General features: G+C 32.5%; 1 protein-coding gene and 1 pseudogene across 2 annotated transcripts in view; one reads left to right on the top strand and one right to left on the bottom strand.

Moving 5' to 3' along the window:
• Positions 1–24,427, bottom strand: part of ARID2 (AT-rich interaction domain 2) — a 168,966-nt gene that overhangs the window by 59,018 nt on the left and 85,521 nt on the right. For both annotated transcript variants that reach the window (XM_055318625.1, XM_055318626.1), the window contains exons 5-11: positions 17,365–17,583; positions 13,919–13,986; positions 5,459–5,525; positions 5,116–5,366; positions 4,693–4,789; positions 4,392–4,601; positions 3,377–3,544 (exon numbers count right to left, since the gene is read on the bottom strand). In XM_055318625.1, the coding sequence (XP_055174600.1) occupies positions 3,377–3,544; positions 4,392–4,601; positions 4,693–4,789; positions 5,116–5,366; positions 5,459–5,525; positions 13,919–13,986; positions 17,365–17,583 (1,080 nt within the window). The remainder of the gene's footprint in view (positions 1–3,376; positions 3,545–4,391; positions 4,602–4,692; positions 4,790–5,115; positions 5,367–5,458; positions 5,526–13,918; positions 13,987–17,364; positions 17,584–24,427) is intronic.
• LOC129505475 (60S ribosomal protein L36a-like) lies at positions 12,272–13,503 on the top strand (annotated as a pseudogene).

Raw genomic sequence — 24,427 nt, 5'->3', positions numbered from 1 at the left:
AGTTAGATTATGTGTCAGACATTTTCTATAACTGGGATAAATCTGCAGGTCTAAGGTTTTGACAAAAAAAAAAGTACTCAAAGCACGTGATAAAAGCACCTTATCAAAAAACGATCCTGAACAATATTTCAATTTTCCTAACTCAGTGGTCCTCAAAGTAGAGTCCCCTGATCTGCAGTATCAGCATCTCATGAGAAATTGTTAGAAATTAAAATTCTCTAGTCCACCTGATTCAGAAATTCAGGGAATGGAGCCTAGAAATCAGTGTCTAGGGCAGCCTGGGTGTCTCAGCAGTTTGAGCGCCTGTCTTCAGCCCAGGGTGTGATCTTGGAGACCTGGGATCGAGTCCCACATCAGGCTCCCTGCATGGAGCCTGCTTCTCCCTCTGCCTGTGTCTCTGTCTCTCTCTCTGTGTCTATCATGAATAAATAAATAAAATCTTAAAAAAAAAAAAAGAAATCAGTATGTAAACCCACCAGCCAATTGTGATACACCCTAAGGCTTGAGAACCACTGTGCTAATACTTCTTGACTATATCAGGTTAAACAAGGTGCACCTAAGCAAGAGTCAGCAAGTATATTTTATAGTCATATCTTGTTCGTATCTTTTTCACATATTTCCAATAAAATTTAAAAATAAATATAATGACTAGGCAACAAATTCTCTTATTTCAATAAAATCAAAGAACTCAAGTTGCCAGAAGATCATTAAATATAGTTTTAATAATTTTGGATAATTCTGAAGCTCAAAGAATTTTAAGTTCTATCCTTAGCTATTCATTGATGTGTACTAGATTTTCAAATTAAATCTATAAAAAGGAAAAATGGAGATAGTATTAATGTTGAACCCAGTTTCACTCTAGAAATAAAAAAATACTCATTCTGGGAATACTAGAGTAACACTTTCCAGAGAACTATCTCATTAAAAGAGATGAACTTCCAATTACTACTTTGTCATGTACAGTTGTTTCATGTACTGTTTAATTCTAAAACTTATAATGATAAAATTTTAAAAACTTAAAACTTTACAGAGTAACAGGAAATTGAAAAAGTTAAATTAAAATACCTACATTAATAGCTGCTATTATTGATAGAGAGTGGTGGATATGAGTTCAAAGAGAAAGAGGCTACAATAAAATTTCTGCTTTAAGCGTTTATGTACTTTTTAAATGGATGATGGCAAATATCAATATTCCACTGGATAAAGTATTTTTTATTTTAAAATGTTAATTTAATATACACAAAAGAATTATTTATTACTATTTAAATTATAATGAAAAAATTTGGATGTCAAACTAAAAGTGGGTGAAAGATTATATAAGTTTTCATAGATAGTAATGAGGGGAAGTGAGCAAAACCTTTGAAGAGGACCATTCCAAAGGTAAGTAGTATTAAATAGATAATGGGGAGGGTGGGAGGTCAAACTATAAATGATAACTAATCAATTAGAAGTTATCATTCATGATGAGCAAGTAATAAAATGCTCACCAGTTCAAAAGTGAATTTTAATTCTTTAGAGGCTTATTCCCATGTATACCAACGAATTACTATATATATGAACAAGTCACAGATTCTCAACATTTAATTTCATCCATTTGCCAAATGAGGACCAAATCTTAGTTGGGGGGATGGTCAGTGATAAGGCAAAAATCAGTAGCTTTCATCAAAATTACCCTTAAATATTCTTCAAATGGCCCATTATATTTTAGTGTATCACTGACAATTAGTCCCTCGCTTTGCTGAACAAGTTTCTCTCTGGCTCTCAGTTAATTTAATCTACAATTTCTTCTTTGAGGATAGGAATATACCCCCATGACCCAGTTAACTGGCAAAAAGAACTGTTTCATTTGTCAAGGTTGAGAAAACATTACTATTTGACTGCTGATTCCCCAAAATGGACTGGCTATTTAACATCTATTGCCTGCAGGTGAAAGTTACTGAGTAGGTTAGTAGTCAAAATTATCTATTTTTTTCCTGCTTTATTATTTATCCAATTCTATTAGGTGACACCAAGTAAGTTAAATGCACATATGATACAACTAACTCTACCATAAACTTTAGAAGGACATAGTGGAAATCCATAAAATATGTGATATATATTACATGCTTTTGGTGTGAATAGAGTAGTATATAATTGTGATACTATGAGTTAGAATAGAGGAGAGACTGGTACCATGACTAAATGAGAGGAGAACAAATAGCTGAGAGATGTGATGGAAATCTGAACTGAGGCATTACTGCACTGGCAATTGAAGAAGCCAAGGTATTTAGGAAGAAAGACTCAACAAGATTTGGTGATTAAATGGATGTGGTAATTAAAGATAAAAAATGAAATTTTTGAATTAAAGGTAGTGGGAGAAGTTGATGATCTAAATGTATTTTAGGCTGAAAGGAAAAAGCAGGTAAAGAAAAAGAGGTTTAAGATACAGGAATGAGGAGACTGATATTCAGAGCACAGATTCAGAAGCTGACATCTCTGAAGACAAGGGGAAGTTGAAGGAAAATGAGTTCAGATGCTATTAAGTTTGTAAGTGAAGGGGTAACAAGTTGAAGAAATTCATGCTACCTGGCTTCCATATTAATTGCAAAGTGAGAAGTAATAAGATCAACTGAGAAAAAGAGTATCCTCCATTAACACAAGGGAAGAGAAATATTTTGGGAATGGTGGGAGGTGGAAAGAGGAGATGAGGTGAAAGATGAATTGTTTTGTTAAGACAAATGAAGGCAGAGAAGGCACTCCCAAATAGGCGGAGATTGCTAAAATATAAAAATGACAATTCAAAACAAGCCAGGAAAAAGAAGTCCAAGGACTGAAGAGAATGCTCATTATTAGACAGCTATGATTTCTAATTAAAGACATTTGAGTTAAATAGAATTACCCAAGAGACCCTAAGAAAGGTGCACAAGTGCAGGTACACATGCTTATAAATGTGTCATGTGTGTACATATGCACGTGTGTCTGATTCAAAGCTCTGATTCTATGGATTTGGCTCAGGTATTAGGAGGCATTATATTTATGTACTTGGATACCAGCTGGGAGAATTATAAGGTTATGTATGATTAACTTACTCTTGGCATACCGACTTCCAATGACAAAATCACAAATAAGAAGTCCACTGGGGCACTTCATATTGTTCTCACAATTGTAAATATCTAATCCCTCACATTCTTCTAAATGTCTTTTAAAAAAAAAATCTATTATGCTATTCTTCCTTTGTGCTCACTTTGGTCCTACTGCTCCTAGAATCTAAGAAATTGAAGCTCATACTTAAGTTCTGCTTTAGCCTATTCCATTTTGTAATATCAGTTCCCTGTACTGTATATTTACGTCTTATACACCCATAACCATACTGAAAACGTTATGTAAAAACACTAACCTGGGGCAGATGCTACATGGGTCTGGGTTTGGACTTGCTCTACAGCTTGTGGCCTAATTTCAGATAAAACTTGATGACTGGAACTTGGATGTTCGACGAGTTTTACTGCAGCTAGTGCGTCAGGGCCAAACATTTGAATATCCATAGAAACCAGACACACTAACATATCTAAAATAAATTAAAAACCAATAGTTATTAATGATATTATCAAACAATGACATCACTGAAAAACACATGCCATACAGAATAGCTGCTTCTCAAATGCCAGTCTATGAATCACTGTACATCAGAATTATCTGTAAATCTTTTTAAAAAAGATTTTTAGGCTCAATCTCTGAAGACTGATTTAGTAGCTCTGGGATGGGGATTAGGTATCTTTATTTTTGAAAAGTTTCCCAAACTGATTCTGATGTGTAGTTAGATTTAGGAACCATTGATATGGAAAGTGACATCTTAATTTCTCAAGAATAATTTCAAGCCAAATCTCTATTAACTCTGGTTTTAGTATTTTTACCAAAGACAGAAATCATTTTAATAAATGAGTAAATGTCAACATGACCTACTTTCACAATTGTGTTTAAAACTGATAAGCCACTAAAGAGGTAGTAATTTAAGAATAGTACCATTACCAGCAACTTCTACAAACACAAGGAAACTTTTTCACTCAGCTTCAGTTTCTTAATAGTAGCAGCTGACCATTTGAAACAGAAAGACCTGCTCCTCAGAGTGATAGCAGTCTTATTGGGGTTGTTTGGTTGAATTTGATAAGTAATAACAGAAATACAGAAAGGAATAGGAATTACTGATAGCCACATATACCCTGGTCTCTAAATGACAGAGCTTCTTGCTAATCTAAAACACGCAGGAAGAATAACACAAACAAGTGTGTCTGAATGAGTAAGGACTCCTCAAAATAAACAGTAGACCCCAAATATCAATTGTAATTTAGTACAGCACCCCATTGAATACTTTTCTCCTCAATAAAGGAAGAAAGATTTCTTTGGTTTAGTCTTACCTATGCTCTTTTCTACTTTTGCAATTTTTGTGCAAGCAACATCTCCCATTTCTGTGAGCATATATAGCACCTCAAGTGTTGAGATCACGAGCAGCACATCAGGTAAAGTGAGATGACAAATGATCTCTCTATATGAGTCTTGATCGACATATTCACAAATCAAAACACCATTATCTTCTGCTTTGCAAAGATTTCCCAAAATTTCCATGCCTGAAAAGTATATGTACACAAACATGAATTTATTTTTTAACAGATAAGAAATCTGTGCATGTTATACACAGAAAAGTAAGTACGCACTTACCCCTCATCTTTAAAAATCTATCCCTTGACATTAGGCATTTTGTAACAGTATGAAACATCAGATGAGTAGTTTTAAAATCGACAGGGTCCAATAGAAGCTGGAAAAAAGAAAAGACACTATTGTTGAGGTAGCCCTCTTCAGTGTTGTATACTTCAAATTTAATAAAAATTAATAAAACAGTGTTGCCTATGTTTTAAAAATGGTAATTACTGTGGGAATAGCCATCACTAAATCTAGAGCATCACTTCAAATATTTCTTCCAAAAAAGCATGTCAAACTATACCACTTTAGGCAAAATTATATGTAAGCCTACATTTCATATCCTGTAAGTATAGCAAATATAATAATGCTACATACTAAAATTTTAAAGTAAATATCATTGTTAACTATCAAAACTGTCTTAAGTTACTATCACATGCTTACCTCAGCTGCAATATTTCCTAATGTGTCAAGGCCTAATTGCCTTAGAGAAATAAAATGACTATGTGCAGAAAGTAATAGGAAACGAAGACAGGTACGATTAGCTGCCAAGAGCTTAACATTGCCCTCCTCAAAGGAAAGATTTCGCAAAATCACTGCAATCTGAAGTACCCGTTGTCCTTCAATATCATTAATGCCCAGCTTTCGAGGTGGATGAAATAAAGATTCCCAAATCCATTCTCCCGATGTACCTTCTATAACAGAAAACACATATTTTATTTAAATTGATAATTCATTTATTACTGTAGATATTTCAAAGTTATTTAAATTGTTCTTATTGCCTTACCATGAGACTTGTTTCTGTCAGAAATGAGGTCACGTACTTCATTGTCATCAACAATGTCTTTCCAAAACTGTAATTAAGAAATTATTATACTAAATTCTGATATTTGAAACAACTATTCTATTACTTTAAAAATAGTCAAATACACTAAAAAATTTCCATTATATACTTATTTATTTTTAAAGAGGGAGAGAAAGGGGGGTGGGGAGGGCAAGAGGGAGAGATTTTTTTCTTTTTTTTTTAAAGACAGGGGAAGAGTAAAAGGGGAAGGGGTAGACAGGGAGAGAGAGAACCTTAAGCAGACTCCAAGCCCAGCATGGAGCCTTACATGTGGCTCCTTCTCACAACTCTAAGATACTGACCTAAGCTGAAATCAAGAGTTTGACACTTAACTGAATGAGCCACACAGAGGTCCCTAAATTTGTACTTAAAAAAAATCCATACAGACATCATTATGTGCTATATATTTAATTACTGGACATTAATATGAGAATGGCCAGAAAAAGTATTCAAAGAGATTGGGCAAAGATTTTTTTAAAAAGTTTCAAAGATGTTAACCTAGAGATTGAAGAAGCACTCCAAACAATGAAGAAAGATAAAGATGTGTAAGAACATCAAAATAAAATAATAAAATTCCTGAAAAGCAAAGACAAAAAAGAACCCCAACTAGAATTCAAAGACAGAAAAAGAACAGATAATATTAAAAAGGACAACAACTAAACTGATAGCAGACTTTCTAAAAAAATAAAATAGAATAATAGAAACCATAAGACAATGGGACATTTTCTAAGTGATGGAAGAATATATCTCCTAAACTAAAATCTTTAAACAGTGAAATTGCCCTTTAAAAATGAATACTGGCAAAGGAAAACTGAGACAACTCATCTACAAAACAGCATTAAGGAAAAATACATGAAAACATAGATGTGGTTTAAATCAAAATAAATAATAAATGAATAAAATACTAAAAACAATGTCTTATGAGGTAAAAATATGCATAAAATTAAAATCTAAGGAAAAAAAAAAGCCTGGAAGACTTTTTTTCTCAGGCCATAATGGAGTAACTGGTACTTCAGCAGTCATCTTCCTATCATAAAACCAATATGTATAAAACAACTGTTTTTCAGAGACTGGACAACATAGCAATGCAAAACTTTAATTGCTGGAATATGGAAAACAAATGAAGTGAGTTCAATCACTTCCTTATAGTTTTATAGGACACTCTATACAGCACAGGGACAATAAATCCAAGAGATCATAGCAATTTCTAAGCTGAGGAAGCTGATCAGAGTTCAGCAAGGACAACAGAACTAGAATTTGAGAGCAAATTTGCTAGAAAGAGGAGTCATGAAGAAAAAGAACTAATCTGCACAAGAATGCTTTGAACTGATTGCTGAGTACTAAAACTACACATATGATGGCTAAAATCCAAAACACCAAGCAAAAAATGGAGAGAGCTAATGAAGAGCTATAACTGAACAACTCACAAAATAGAGAAAATTCATTAAATACCCTGCTAATTCAGGAGAAATCCAAACAAAGCCATACCTTAGGTGTAGGAATAAACTGGTGCTAGAGTAAAGGCTAATCTATCTCAAAAAAAAAAAAAAAAAAAAAAAAAAAAAAAAAAAAGAAAAAGAAATGAAAAGAAAGAAAAAAAATGGCTAATCTATCTGAATCACAGCAAAGCTTTAAAACAATCTTCTAAAAGATACGTCACAATCCATATGTCAATTAAAAACATGCCAGAACAAAGTTCTACATTCTTAAAAGTCACCAAAATCCAAACACTCAATAATGTCACATTCCCAATATGCATATCCAATAAAAAAAATTACTTCATGTACAAAGAAAGTAGGAAACATGACCCATAACTAAGACAAAAATAGTTTCAACAAAAACAGACTCAAGATGGAATTACCAAAGCTTTAAAAACATTTTTAATACAATTTTTATTTTTTATTAAATATGGGCAAAGATTTAAAGGAAAGTATAAGCATAATTAGGAGAAAAATGGGAAGATATGGGAGAGAATCAAATAGAATTGCTAGAGCTGAAAAACATAGTACCTAAAATTTAAAAATATGACTAGATGGGCTAAACAGGATAAGAGAAAATGAAAACAATTTAAACTATCCATGAGGTACACAGAAAAAAAAGGTCTAAAAACAATGAAGAGAACTTGTGTAGCCTGTGGGACAATATATGGTCTAACATTTGGATAAACATAGTCTCAGGAAAATAGGAGAAGAAAGAAAAAATCTGAATAACTGCCAAAATATTCCAAATTTCATGAAAAATACAAAAGATCTAACTAAGTCCCAAGCAAGAAACATGAAGAAAACATCAACAAAACACATCCCGACCAAAATAAAAATCAATGATTGAGAGCACTTTGAAAGCAGTCAGAGAAAAAAGATCATACAAGACAATAAGATTAAAACTGACTTGTCAGGAAAAATGCAAATGAGAGGGCAATGAAACATTACCTTAAAACTGCTCAGATGATAGTTTACAAGCACAATTTTATATCCAGCAAAAATACCTTTCAAACATAAAGGCAAAATAAAATTTTCAGGAAAATAAAAGCCAAGAACCAAAATTCAACCACATCAATAATTTCATGAAGTATAATTGGCCTGAATACACTGAGAAGGAAGAAATTGCACAAAAAGCAAATTACAGGAAAGGAGGAGGCAAGATCCAACTATAAGCTATCTTTAAGAAACTGTATGTAAAACTACAGATGAAAAGGGCCTAGTCAGTTAGGGATCTGACTCTTGTTTCTAGGTCAGGTTGCCATCTCAGGGTCATGAAATCAAGCCCTGCATCAAGCTCCATGCTCATCATGGAATCTGCTTGGGATTCTTTCTTCCTCTCCTGCTCTTTCTCTCTCTCTCTCAAATAAATAAATCTTAAAAAAAAACAAAGGGATCCCTGGGTGGCGCAGTGGTTTGGCGCCTGCCTTTGGCCCAGGGCACGATCCTGGAGACTCGGGATCGAATCCCACGTCAGGCTCCCGGTGCATGGAGCCTGCTTCTCCCTCTGCCTCTGCCTCTCTCTCTCTCTCTCTCTCTCTGTGACTATCATAAATAAATAAAAATTTAAAAAAATCATCAAAAAAAAAAAACAAAACAAAAAACAACAAAAAAACAGATGAAATGTATAAGGAAGAAAAAGATATACCATAAAAATATTAATCATAAGAAAGCTGCTGTAGGAACACCTGGGTGGCTCAGTCAGTTAAGCATATGCCTTCAGCTCAGGTCATGATCCCAGGATCCTGGGATCAAGTCCCAGGTTGGGCTCCCTGCTCAGCGGGGAGTCTTGCTTCTCCCTCTCCCTCTGCCCTGCTTGTTCTCTCTCTCTCTCTCTCAAATAAAATCTTAAATAAGGAAAGGAAAAGTTGTTATCAAGAAAATGTAATAATCTTAAGTATATAGGCAACACAGGTTCAAAATACACAAACACTGACAGAACTAAAAGAAGATATAAACCTTAATACTGTTGATGATTTTAACACTTGCCTCTCAGGAAATTATAGAATAATTATACAGAAAAGCATAATGATACAAAAATCCTGAACACTGTCGAATACTTTGACTTGTTATTAATAAACCTTCATACAACAATAGTAGAGAATACATTGTTTTCGAGTGTGCATGAAACATTCACTAAGACCATATGATAAGCCATAAAACAAGTCTTTATAAGTTTAAAGGATCTTATCTGGGGTGCCAGGGTGGCTCTTGCTAAAGTCATGATCTAGAGATCATGGGACTGAGTCCCCTGTAAGGTTCTGCAGTGTGTGGGAGGCTGCTTAAAAATTCTCTCCCTCTGCTCCCTGTTCCCAACCCTCCTCATGTATGCACACTAAATAAATAAATGAATGAATGAATAAATAAATAAATAAATAAATAACATATAGATTATGTTCTTGGACAACAATGGTGTGATTAAAAATGAATCAACAATAGTACTAATAGTAAAAGCGACTTTGAAAAAAAAATTAAATGGCATACTTCTATATTAGCCATAATTCAGAGAAGAAATCATGAGACATGAGAAAATTCCTGAATTCCTTGAAAATTCCTTGAAATGATAATGAAAACATAAGAAAATTTGTGGGATACAATTCAAGCAGTGTATAGAAGGAATTTATAGCTTTATATACCGACATTAAACAAGAAGGAAAGTTTAAAACCAATGTTCTAAGATTCTATTTTAATAAGTCTGAAAAAGAGCAAAGTAATGTGTAACAAGTACAGTAAATACAAATCAAAAGTGAGTAAATGGAGATGAGAGTTGTTCTAATGTCCCTGCATTATCTAAAAAGTGGTGAAAGTACGAATTTGCTAAATTAGTAAAAATTAAAATTATAATCTCTAGTGTAACCACTAAGAGAACAGAAAAAGTGTATAAATATCAAACTAATATTAGGCAGAATAAACAATAATCAGTTAAATCAATTTTTTAAAAAAAAGGTAAAAAAGGAGGAAGGGAAGAAAACAAAACCAAAAAGGTAAGACATATAGAAACCAATTCAAGGCACTGCACATTTAAACACAATTATATCAAAATTTAATAAATGCACTATTTTTTTAAGATTTTTTTTTTTTTAATTTTGAGAAAGAGAGAGCATGAGTAAGGAGGATAGGGAGAAGCAAGCTCCCTGCTGGGGAGGGAGCCCAACTAAATGCACTAATTTATTAAAACAAAGTTTTTCACAATGGAATAAAAAGCCCAAACATATGTTGTTAATTAAAAATAGGCACAAAAAACATTTAAAATACAAGGATAAGAAAGGTTCAAAGCAAAATATGAGCCATATAAACCAAAAACAAATGGAAGATGGTATTATGTTGATATAAAAACATCAACAAAAAAGTAGATTTAAAGGTAAAAAGGATACTTATATGTTCAACTGACCAGAAAGTTTTAACATCTATAATGTACAATACATACCAGTATTGAAATATAAACAGAACTATATGAAAACTCATCTCCACAATCACACTGGGTGTTAACATACCTCTTTCCATAAATGAAGAAATAAATGGACAAAAAAGCCAGTACTGACATGTAAATATGAGTATCATGATTAACCATGTTGTCCTGACACACAGAAATTTACACCCAACAACTTCGAAATATATTTCATCTTCAAATACAAAGTGTTTATAAAATCTCATCAGTGCTAGGCTATGAAATAGATAAAAGTGAAAATATTTCAAAAGTTTAAGATCATACAGAGTTTATTATTTCTGCATAGTGAAATTCAGTTAGATATTAATAAGAAAAAGAAAACTGGAAAAAGTTTGTATGTTTTTTGGATATTAAGAAACTTCCTTTCAGGGGAAAATATTTGCAAATGACATATCTGATAAAATCCAAAATATATAAAGAAATTATAAAACGCAATACCCCAAAATAAATAATCTAATTAAAAGTGGGCAGAAGATATGAATAGACATTTTTCCAAAGAAGACATACAGATGGCCAAAAGTGACATGAAAAAATGCTCAACATCACTCATCATCAGAGAATACAAATCAAAACTACAAGAAATATCACCTCACACCTGTCAGAATGGCTAAAATCAACAGAAGAAGAACAGGTGTTGGTAAGGATGTAGCAAAAGGGGAACCCTCTTGCACTGCTGGTGGGTATTCAAACTGGTATAGTCACTTTGGAAAACTTTGGAGGTTCCTCAAAACATTAAAAATAGAACTCCCTTAGGATCCAGCAATCCTAATTACCAGGTATTTACCCAAAGAATACAAAAATATTCATTCAAAGGAATACTTGCACTCTGATGTTTATTTATAGCAGCATGATCCACAATAGCCAAATTATGGAAACAGCCCAAGTGTACATCAACTGATGAATGGATAAAGAAGAGTGGTGTATATATCTATCTATATTTATATCCATATCTCTAGATGTGTAGATTATATACATATAAAATATTATTCAACCAAAAAATGAATGGAATCTTGCCATTTGTAATGACCTGGATAGAGCTAGTAAGACAGAGAAAGATGAATATCATATGATTTCACTCATATGTGAATTTAAGAAAGAAAACAAATAAGCAAAAGGGGAAAAAAGAGAGAGAGAAGCAAATCAAGAAACAGACTCTTAACTATAGGGAACAAACTGATGGTTAACAGAGGGAAGGTGTGTGGGTGTATGGGTGAAATAGGTAACGGAGATTAAGGAGCACACTTGCTGTGATTAGCAAAGATTTTTGTATGGAAATTAATACTGCACTACACATTAACTGGAATTAAAAAAAAAACCAAAAACAGAAAAAGAAACTTGCTTTGAAAATAATCCATGTATCAAAAGGATTTCATAATGGAAATTATGAGATAATTTAAGTGGAGTTTTAATGAAAACATGAAAAGCAGAACTGGGAGAATAAAATTAAATGTGCTTAGAAAGAATTTCATGGCTTTAAATATATGTATTAAAATGTACGTATCAGAAAAAATAAAAAACAAAAATCAAATCTAAGCACCAGCCCAAGAGATTAAAAATAGTGCAATATATTAAATCCAAAGAATATAGCATATAAGAAATATATAAAGAGCAGAAATTAATGAAAACATGCAAGAGGTGATCTAATCATCTTCAACATATTTGTGTCTTCTAGATTTCAAGTGATTAGTGATTATACTGACAACCCCCAATCCCCACTGTGATTGTGTAATATACAATACATGCATCTTATTCTTTAATCACCACTTTACCAGAGTTAAGGAAATTATTTGCCTAACTACAACCAAGAGGCTTGGCTTTTAATAGGTGGGGATGAGGACAGAATATAGGATTTTGGGTGCACTTGTGAAGTGGGGAATTAATATGCAACTCCACATCATGGTGAGAAATTGGAAGGTCTGATATCTTCAAAAAAAGGGAGCTAAAGGGGTTGACTACTTGAGTTTGAGTGAAAAACAATCTCTAAAATATTTCATCATTAGCCTGATCCACAACCCCATGGGTTTGGTTTTATTCTTAAAATCATCAGAGAATCTCTAATAACAAAATTAATATAAAGTCATTCTGACCACTATTTCTTTTTAGGTGACTGACAAATGCAAACAAGAAGTGAAGAAATGAGCATCCAATCTATAAAAAAAACCCACAGAGGGGTACCTGGGTGGCTCAGTCAGTTAAGTGTCTGCCTTTGGCTTAGGTCATGATCTCAGCATCCTGGGATAAGCCCTGCATCAGGCTCCCTGCTCAGTGGGGAGTCTGCTTCTCCCCCCCCCTCCACCCCTGAACCCTTTGTTCCTGTACTCTCTCTCCATCTCAAATAAGTAAAAATAAAATCTTCAAAAAAAAAAAATCCCACAGAGGAGTTTGCTAAAATTTATAAATCAACATTATAAAATATAAAGGAATAATCCATGAGTCAGAGTGACTACAATTAGACTTGCAAGAGGCTTACATATCAGAATTGTCAGATGTGTATGTGTTTTTGTCCACGCACATTTAATTTTTGACTTATATTTTATATATTTATACATATTTACATTTCTATATTATATATTCATACAAAATTTGCATATTAATAAAGTATATTTAAAATATATCTTCTTTGAATTATTAAAAGCATAAAAGGTCAAAATGGTAAATTTGAAAAAATACAAAGAGAAGGCCTAGAAATTAAAAGTAAAACACAGCTTCTTTCCGTGCCAATAGCGCTCTTGCAAAGATGGTGAATGTTCTAAAATCCACCGGACTTTCTGCAAGAAATGTGGTAAGCACCAACCCCACAAAGTGACACAGTACAAGAAAGGCAAAGATTCTCTTTATGCCCAGGGAAAGCGGCATTATGACAGGAAGCAGAGTGGCTATGGTGGGCAGACTAAGCCGATCTTCCAGAAAAAGGCTAAAACTACAAAGAAGATCGTGCTGAGGCTTGAATGTGTTGAGCCCAACTGCAGATCTAAGAGAAGAGAATGCTGGCTATTAAGAGATGCAAGTATTTTGAACTGGGAGGAAATAAGAAGAGGAAGGACCAAGCGATCCAGTTCTAAATTTCATATTTTGTTATGAAGACAATAAAATCTTGACGTTACGTTAAAAAATAAATAAAACACAAATAAAATTTAACAAATGAATCAAGTGAAATATCAGACACAACTAAAGAGTGATTAAGTGAACTGATAACAAACCTAAGAAAATTAGCTAGAATACTGCTCAGAATCTAGGTATTCTCAGATTTATTGCTTTTGTTACAGATTATTTTCAGAAATCAATGTATAATGAAAACAGAATTTCATCTGTTAGCTTTTTTAAAATATTTTTTTACTCAGTTGCAACTTTTAAATAGGTATCTTTATGTATTATACTAAAGATTAAAGTATAAGTAGCATGTATAAGATGAGCAATCATTGATCCTTGGCCCTTGGCAATATGTAATTCAATGGTTTAGTATTTTATGTGAGTTACCTTAACAAAATCTCTATCAGTCTTCTCTTTCCATTCTTCACCAAATACAGTAGAAAAGGATCCTAAAGCTAAAAGAATAAATAATATATTCAGTAAAATGGAATCATTCTTTTACTTAATTCCTTAATAGATGCATGTGGAAAAAAACAGTAAAAATACACTTAAGTATCTTCTTTGTTAAAAACTATTTCAAAGTACATGATACAGTCATGATAACCTCTTCTGAGACAGCTTTTTAAATTACAGAATTTAAAGAAACTTGTCTTTCTATAAACCAAAACTACAGAACTTATCTTTATAATATTTATACAACCAAGAAAGGAAATGAAGAGTTCTTTAAAAGTTACTCTACATTAGGTTTCATTTGTAGATAAGAAAAACATCAAAAAGTCAAACTAATGCTAATGCTATCAGGTTGCCAGATTTTTAAAATCTTAAATCTTTATGTTAATTTCAAAAATAATTGCCTAATACATATTTCAAATAATACAGTGCAAGGCATTGTTTGGAAATAATTCCCACAAATGAAACCTCCCTTAAGAAACATACTCAGGTCTATAGCTTCTTTACATTTGTTTTAGAAGAAAAATCAAATCATTCAATTCAAAACCTTAATAATACCCTACTCCCCCAACCCCCTACAACAAAGATTAAGGCATATAAGTACATGTTATATCATTTTTTCTCCTTTATGCTGCTGGCTGGTACTGCCAGTTTATGGGACCAGACAATAAAGCAGTATGATACAAATGTCTTAAACTGTGATACATAACCAACCATCTGCCTTTAAAAATTAGGGAAGTGCTTTCATCAACTATGATATTAATTCTGTAATGAAAGCTACTTCTTTCAGAAAACTATACAGTGGCAATTGTTAATAGAAAAACTAGTTTTGTGAAAAGAATTCTTTAAAAAACAAAGGTAAGCCTCCTTAATGGATGTGTTGTGATTAACCTAACAAATGGATATATTTTCAGTTGTAGATTCACTGAATCTTTATAATCTTATTATGCCTTTAGGTACAGACCTAATATTTCCTTAATATTAAGTAAGATAAAGTTTATGAAGTATCTAGGTTAGAATAAGAATTTTCATTGAAAAACATACTAAAAAGAGTGAGGAGTAAATTTTAACATAAATTAAGTTTATCAATGAATTTTAATACTGATAAGAGGGTCATGAGGAAATGATAAAATAGATGTGAAAGTTTTTAATAAACTATTATGTCCTAAAGAAGAATTTCATAAAATATCACACTTACATATAAGTAGCAGCTTAATTAGAAAAATGAAGCCCACATACCACTAAAGAGAAACAAGGATTTGTCCTGAAAAAAACCTTATAAAGAAAAACTTCACTGGGAAAAGAATACTGGATGGAAATATAAAATGGAAAAATAAAATTTTTTGTTAAATAGAATTTTTATTATACTTCTTCATACACACAAAAAATATAAACATCCCACACCTTCTAAAGGAAGTGTCATCTATTTTTATCTCTTATTAAAATTCCATACTCTAAGAAATAAATCAAAACCTCTCAAAAGCCTAACCAAATCAAATATATTGATAATCCTCAAAGTATTTATTTTCCTAATGCAAATCACGGTTTTAAGTATAGTGTCTTCATAAAATCCCTATGTACTCTGGAACTCTGGAACTCTTAAACTTCTGACTACTGGAATGATAGTAATATTCCTTAAATATCATTTGCTAGATTATTAGTTTTAGATTGCTACAATGAATAATGATTTAGGTTTTTAGATAAATAGAAATTACTAAAAAATGCAGAAAGATCAACTAGGTCTGAAGAATGTCATGCCTTAGAGCAAAATTTGCTAAGAAAACTTTTACCATATATATATATATATATATATATACATATATATACATATATACACACAAACACATATATGTATATACACACACACATATAGTAGCATGTATATACATATACACACACACACACACACGCGCACACACACACACACATGTAATCCTTATTCAATGATTAAATGGCCAGGACTACTAAAATTGTTCTGGTTTGAGAACTATTTTTCTAAAAACTTTATTTTAAGGTTTCTAAATGTGAAAAATTTTAACTTTATTCTGTATTAAATGCTAAAAGATGTTCTTAAAAGATCAAAACATTAGGAACCACAGAACATGAAAGTGAGACAAATATACCAAATTTAGATCTCCAAAGTTATGATATAAACTGAGAAGTACTTTGTTCCTCCCTCATGTAACCAATGAGACTTTCAGGCAGGGTGAGAAACTAATTTCACTTTTGTTTAAATATTTCAAAATTGTCTTCATACAACCGAAGTACCTGTCAAATTCTAAGGAATCCTACTTAGTCCCAAATAAAATTATGTTTGAAAAGTATACTACTTGACCCAAATCAAATTGCAGAAAAATGAACTCATTTGCAAACATGTTGCTATTTAAAGATAAAAACAATGGTCATAAATCTATAAAATATAAGAAATTTTCTCTCAAACTGTCTCTACTGTGCTATATAGTTTCTATATGACAAAATAATTTCAATATGTCATTACCTTATCTTTCCTCCCCCCAATATATCTGAATTGTTGGGAAGACATTATGGTAGTTTTGTCTTGAACTGCTGAATCTTTTCCCCAGGGGATAAAAATTAAATCCCTCTTTCCTTGTGACTATGTACACTTAGAATTTGCTTTTGATTCATGTAGTCTAGGAATTACCCCCATGCCTTATCCTTTAATAATATATACTTCTGGGATAAAGAAGTTACAATGGCATTGGAATAGAAGGAGGGATGATTATTAGCAAGAAAAAACTGTATATCAATAACATTCAACTAATATATTTTCTACATGTTCTCAAAACATATTTTCTAAATCCCTTTTAAACTACAATGAGAGAAATGAGCAATTTAGTCTTAGTAACCTAGATTTAATGAGAGAATGTCACAGAAAATAAAGAATTTGACTTATATAAAAATCTTCAATTGGCAAGTACTACAAGTAAAAAGGGCATGATATATTTGAAAACTCTTATTTAGGTAGCAAATTTTTAAATGCATTTACTTAAACTGTTTAATTAAAAATTATAACCACACTCTAGAAAAAAAAACAACAAAAAACAATTTTTTCCAGGCCCTAATTTTCTCTATCAGGATATTGTATCAAACAATCTTCTAACATCAAGAAACCCATATAACTACTGTAAGAAAAATCCAAGATTTTTACTTCCAAAGTTCTAGTGAGATCATTACTATTCAAAAATATGTAAGGTTTAAAAAAACCCAAACATTCATTGTCTTAAATAACACATTAATATAATAAAAGCAAATAAAGAATGCTATTATACCAATAAAAAGAATTTTTCTCCTTAAAAATCTTTTTTAAAAATCCTTAACACCTTTATAGAATGATCACACAATAGGTTCAGTTTAAAACTTACTGTCATCAAACACCCCAGCATTAGCAAGTAATAAAGTGATGATTTTAGGGTCTTTTTCAAGTTGCATGACGTGCTTGCTTTCATTTGATAGAAGAGTGCATACATTAATAGCAAAGTCCACTTCATTTGGGAGTCCAGATAACAGTGAAAGCACCAATTTATTATAATCATTTGGCGAATTGAAGTCCATAGATAGCCCATAACTTTGACGCAGATAATCTAAGATAAAAATAAAAACACCTGAAGTATATCAAGGATTAAAAAACATTATGGTTAATATCTTACAATTACAGGACAGAGGCTTGTTTTCCTTTATAAAATTTAAATTGAGTAGAAGCTTAAAGAGTTCAACTTTCTAAACTTAAGTTAAAATTATATTCTTCAAAAAGTATTAAAAATACAAAAAAATGTACTACTATTATACCCTCTTGGATATCATTACCAATTATTATTTTATCATTAATTAAATTTACGTACTGTACTCTTTTTACTCTTGTACTTCAAGGGACTATTTCTCGTTTTTATATATTATAAGCCAGGGATACTTGTTCCTTTGAAATTTTTAAGAATATCATGATTTTAGATACATTGCCTACCTTCTTTATCTAACTGTAGGAGAATTATTATTTTTTGCTCAGATTTACTGCAATATAATTAACAGAGTAAAATTCATGCTTTTTAGTTCTATGAATTTGACACAACCACAGTGAAGATCTGGAATATTTTCATCATCCCAAAAAGTTTCTTTATGCTCTTTTGCAATTAAACCCCTGTTCTACCCACAAACTCTGATCTACTTTCTGTTCCTGTAACTTTATTTCAAAATGACAAATAAATGGAATCATACTGTATGTAGTCTTTTATACCTGACTTCTTTCATTTAGTAAAATCAAAGAACATGGTCAATATCCATGTTGATGCATGTCTCAGTAGTTTGGATATTAACATGGTCAAAATCCATGTTGATGCATGTCTCAGTAGTTTGTTTCTTTTGGTGCTATAGTAAGGGTACAACACAATTTGTTTATCCATTCTCTAGTCTAGGGACATTTGGTTCAGTTTTTGGGACTTATGAACACTCCTGCTATAAACATTCATTGCAGAATTTCATGCAGAAATATTTCTTATTATTCGTGGATTGCTGGACATAAGCATATGTTTAAATTGGTAAGAAACTGTGAAGCTGTTTTCAAAGTAGCTTATAACATCTTGCATTTCCACCAGCAATGTACAGAGTGCCTGGCATCTCTGCCAGCATTTTAATATTGTCAATTTTAAATGTTCTGAATGGGAGTTATTTATCTAATATATGTTTAATAAATATTTTCTCCCAAATAGTGGCTTTTCATTTTCTTAACAGTGTCTTTGAAGAGCACAAGTTTTACTTTTGATGGTCTGATTTTTAAATTTTTACCTTTATGGTTCATGCTTTCATGCCCTAAGAAATCTTTGCCTAAACTGAGGTAACTAAGATTTTCTGTAGGACAATTAACTTAAAATATCTTCAACACTTTGAAGGTAGGGAAGTGGGCTTATAAAACACTAATATATTATCATAATATATAAGAAAACATCATATTTCTAGAAATACTGACTCTTACTTGGGGAAGTTTAGGCCTTGGTAGCTATGCCCTCAGACATAATCCAAGTACATTTTTCACATAAAGATATAACTAGTTTAATGGGAAGAAGAAAATAAAACTTTTAGAAGAGACATTTCAGGAACACATGAATTTTTTAAAGAATTTTTTTAAGACCTTGCTAAATGGATTGCAAGAAGAGATCTATCATCACAACATGACACAAAAGAAAATCATATAGGAAAGAATTTTCTTTATTTCCCATCTTAGACAAGTAAGCTAACACCTCTTTTAATTCTAAAATATTACAGGAATTTCTCCAATAATATAATGATAAAGAGGTTCCACAATAGTTATAAATTACTATGACACAATTCTTTATAATATTTAAAACTGAATAATATATTGTTCATTTTCTACAAACTTGAGAAATGAAATTTCTAATAACATAAGATAAACATAAAATCTGAAGAAAAGGTAACAAAACTGTGAACATAGGAACAGATTTTGATATTTCGATATTGTACACTGAAATTGATGATGAGATATTAAGTCTCAGTAATAGTTAAATTATAGCTTCCAAGAAACTTTCAGACAAATCTCCTTTTAAAAAAAAAAAAAGATTTATTTATTTATTTATTCATGACGCACATAGAGAGAGAGAGAGGCAGAGACACAGGCAGAGGGAAAAGCAGGCTCTGTGCCAGGAGCCCGACGCGGGACTCAATCCCGGGACCCCAGGATCGTGCCCTGGGCTAAAGGCAGGCGCTAAACCACTGAGCCACCCAGGGATCCCGACAAATCTCCTGAATAGAAAAAAACTGGGAACCCATATTCAATGTTTGTCACAGTCTTGTTTATGTGCATTCAATATGACCTTAGAACTGCTATTGTTCACTACTGAAGAATGAAAGATGCCACCAGATACTCAATTCAGTATATCCTTACCTAAGTGACTTTGCCAAAGAGATCCCAATTAAAATACAATAAATAAATATGATAATTATGAGAAGTCCTTTAACTATATCAGGCTTGTTAAAGATTTCTAACATAATGTAAAAGAAACTGCTTATAAGATTTTAAGATCCCTTCCCTTCCCCAAGGAAATATATGACTGAAGAGCTACAATTTTATAATTGATATGGGATTAGAAATTTATTTTCAACATTTTTGATTGACAGTTTATACAAATGGATCACTGCTGACAAACTTAATCTGAGGCAATCATTTCTCTTTGTTTTCAGTTTAAAGGAAAGGGAGAATTGTTGCTGGAATGCTGTTTATACTGTAGAAATTATACAATACACTCTTTTCCATTATTGGTAATATTATTATAGACTAAATGTCTATTAAAATATGGAGGATTAAAGGGAAATCTTTCCCTAAAACTGATAAAGCTTAAAAAAAAAATCATCCTGTATAAAACTTTTCCAAATTCAAGCAACAAAAATGAAAATGGACAGACTGCTTAACCTCCTTTTACCAAACAGATTAGATTGGATTAATGATCACTAATACCTTGGTTAGCTCTGAAATTCTACAATGTCAATGAGTTGTCATATTTCAACTTTACCTTTCACAATTTTTCTACTAATGATAATGCATATAAATTTTTTAATTTATTTTTATGCATATAAATTTTTTATTTTTATTTTAAAATGTAAGAGAAGATGAACAAAAAATTCCTTAAAAATCTACCCCATAATTCTGCAGAACTGACTGCATCAAAATCAATACACAGCAACACACAACAGAGAAAGAAGGAAAACAAAGGATTAGGTATTTATGGCAAGGAAAAGCATGAAAAACATGCAAATAAGAGACAAAACTGTCAAATATTGATGCTAGTATTTAATAGTCCTAAAACTCCAGGCAAAATCTGCTCAATATTTTTTTTAGCCACTTAAAGCCAGAGTCAGTATCTTTAAGGAAACTTTGGTTCCATATTCTATCAATATTATAACAAGTAAAATAGCACTCTATACTAAATGTCCTAAAAGCTGTCTATTGAAATTTATTATTTCAAAATATTTTAGGCAAATCCAACTCCAAACAAAAAATATACAAAAAATATTTTAGAATAGTTTTTCTTAATATTAACAATATAAATGTCTCGTGATACACACACATTCGTCCAAACCTACAAAGAAAGTAAAAAGAAAAGATGTAGTTACAAATATTCTGTAGGACAACAAAATGAAATAAAAGGCATCTGAATCGACAAAGAAGTCAAACCCTCACTCTTTGCAGATGACATGATACAGTATACAGAAAACCCAAAAGACTCCACCACAAAATTGCTAGAACTCATATAAAAATTTGGCAAATTGGCAGGATATAAAAATCAATGCACAGAAGTAAGTTGCACTTCTATACACTAACAATGAGACAGAAGAGAAATTAAGGGGTCAATCCCATTTACAATTGTACCCAAAACCAAAGAGACAAAAGATCTGTACTCAGAAAACTATGGAACACTCATGAAAGAAATTGAAGACAAAAAGAAATGAAAAAACATTCCATGCTCATGGATCGGAAGAATAAATATTGTTCAAATGTCTAAGCTACCTAGAGCTATCTATATATTCCATGCAATCCCTATCAATCTACCATGGGCAATCTTCACAGAGTTGGAACAAAAAATCCTAAAATTTGTATGGAAGAAGAAAAGACCCCAAATAGCCGAAGGATTGTTGAAAAGGAAAACCAAAACTGGTGGCATCGCAATTCCAACTTTAAATTCTATGACGAAGCTATAATCATCAAGATAGTATGGTACTGGCACAAAAACAGACACATCAATCAATGGAACAGAATAGAGAGCCCAGAAATGGACACGCAACTCTACGGTCAACTAATCTTTGACAAAGCAGGAAAAAGTATCCATTGGAAAAAAAGTCTCTTTAATAAATGGTGTTGGGAAAATTGGACAGCCACATGTAGAAGATGAAACTGGACCATTTCTCACACCATACACAAAAATAGACTCAAAATGGAAGAGACCTAAAAGAAAGACAGGAATCCATCAAAATTCTAGAGAAAAACACAGGCAGCAACCTCTTTGACCTCAGCAGCCACAAATTCTTGCTAGATACATCTCCAAAGGCAAGGGAAACAAAAGCAAAAATGAACTATTGGGACTTCATCAAGATAAAAAACTTTTGTACAACAAAGGAAATAGCTGACAAAACCAAAAGGCAATCTACAGAATAGAAGAAGATATTTGCGAATGATACATCAGATAAAGGGCTAGTATCCAGAATCTATAAAGAGCTTTAGACACATGAAAAAATGCTCAAGAATGGCTAAAAATTAGTAAGTCAGGAAACGACAGATGTTGGCAAGGTGCAAAGAAATGGGAACCCTCTTACACTGTTGGTGGGACTGCAAGCCGGTGCAGTCAACTCTGGAAAACACTGTGGAGGTTCCTCAAAATGTTAAAAATAAAGCTGACCCAGCAATTGCACTATTTGGTATTAACCCCAAAGTGATAAATGTAGTGTGATCCAAAGGAGCACATACACCCCAATGTTTATAGCAGCAATGTCCATATTAGCCAAATAACAGAAACAGCCATCAACAGATGAATGGATAAAGATGTGGTGTGTGCGCGCGCGCACACACACACACACACACACACACACACACACACTGGAATACTACTCAGCCATCAAAAATTTGAGACCTTGCCATTTACAATGATGTGGATGGAACTAGAGGATATTATGCTAAGTGAAATTAGTCAATCAGAGAAAGGCAATTATCATATGATCTCACTCTTTTTTTTTTAATGATAGTCACACAGAGAGAGAGAGAGAGAGAGAGAGAGAGAGAGAGAGAGGCAGAGACACAGGCAGAGGGAGAAGCAGGCTCCATGCACCAGGAGCCCGACGTGGGACTCAATCCCGGGTCTCCAGGATCGCGCCCTGGGCCAAAGGCAGGCGCCAAACTCCTGCGCCACCCAGGGATCCCATATGATCTCACTCTTATGTGGAATTTAGTAAACAAAACAGGATCATAAGGAAGAGAGGAAAACATAAAACAAGATGAAATTGGAGACGGGGACAAACCACAAGAGACTCTTAATCATAGGAAATAAACTGAGGATTGCTGGAAGGGAGAGAGGTCGGGGGGCAGGGTAACTGGGTGGCACATGATACAATGAGCATTAGGTATTATATGATTGATGAATCACTTATCTCTGCCTTTGAAACCAGTAATACATTATATGTTAATTAACTGAACTTAATAAAATTTAAAAAACTTATTCTAAAAATAAATAATAAAAAAAGAAGACATATATATGACAGAATATCAGAAAGGAGTTATTCTAACACCAAGTTAAACAATTCTGTTATTCCCTTAACTTGTATAACTCCATCAATGACTTTCATTAGGTTTCTGAAATACCAGAAATATTTCACATCTTTTTTCTTGAGGTAATCAGTTTCTAATTTAAGGAAGGAAAGGAAAGAAAAAACAGATCCAGAAAACATTTCATTTTAAATATGATCAAGAGGAGAAATGGGTCAATTTGGGAAGCCATAACAGTAGACAAGAAACTGAATAGTTCTGCTATTACTGTAATATAGCAACAACACAGAGTTATATAAAGCTACAAATGGTCTTAAAGACCATTAGTATAATTATGTCTCATTCAATGCAGGAATATCCTCTATAATATCCTTGAATTTAATAATGATCACATTAGCCCTTTTTAGGAACAGAGGGTGTATCACTTAATAAATCATTCCATTTTATCAGCTTAAACTATTAGCAAGATTTTCTACACGGTGACTTAAAATGTTCTCCTTTAATTTAACCTTGGTTCCTGGATAATAAACTACGTATTAAAAATAAAGTGGTTTGTACTCATCACCAACTCCCATCTCCATTATACAAAAACATTAGATGATAAAGCCTCTTCTAGTAATGATCAGATTCTAGGAGATTCTGTTTTTTCACTTACTACAGGTTGAGGAAGAAATATGGAGTCAAATTCAAAGTGAAAAAAACTTTGAAAATAAATAATGGAGAATAAAATGATACTGACACGAGAGAGCTAAAATCTAGTGATTATCTATTAAGAGGCTGGGACAAGGGGATCCCTGGGTGGCTCAGCGGTTTAGCGCCTGCCTTGGCCTAGGGCATGATCCTGGAGTCCCGGGATCGAGTTCCGCATCAGGCTCCTGCATGGAGCCTGCTTCTCCCTCTGCCTATGTCTCTGTCTCTGACTCTGTCTCTCTCTCTCTCTCTCTCATGAATAAATAAATAAAATCTTTAAAAAAAAAAAAGAGGCTGGGATTAGAACCAATGAAGAATAAATTATCTAGAAAATTATAAGTTTTATCAACAACATAGCCTTAAAACAGTTGTATCTCCTTTTTTTTTAAGGCCAAATGTTGGTGACTGAAGAGGCTTGTTTCTTCTGAGATCTCTTCCTAGTCATCACAGTCCCAACACTCAAAGCTACTACAGAGGAA

This window comes from Nyctereutes procyonoides, unplaced genomic scaffold (genome assembly GCF_905146905.1).
Source record: "Nyctereutes procyonoides isolate TBG_1078 unplaced genomic scaffold, NYPRO_anot_genome, whole genome shotgun sequence".
NCBI classification, from domain to species: Eukaryota; Metazoa; Chordata; class Mammalia; order Carnivora; family Canidae; genus Nyctereutes; species Nyctereutes procyonoides.
The sequence above is the reverse complement of the archived record's forward strand: the minus strand, read 5'-3'. Positions and strand labels throughout refer to the sequence as shown.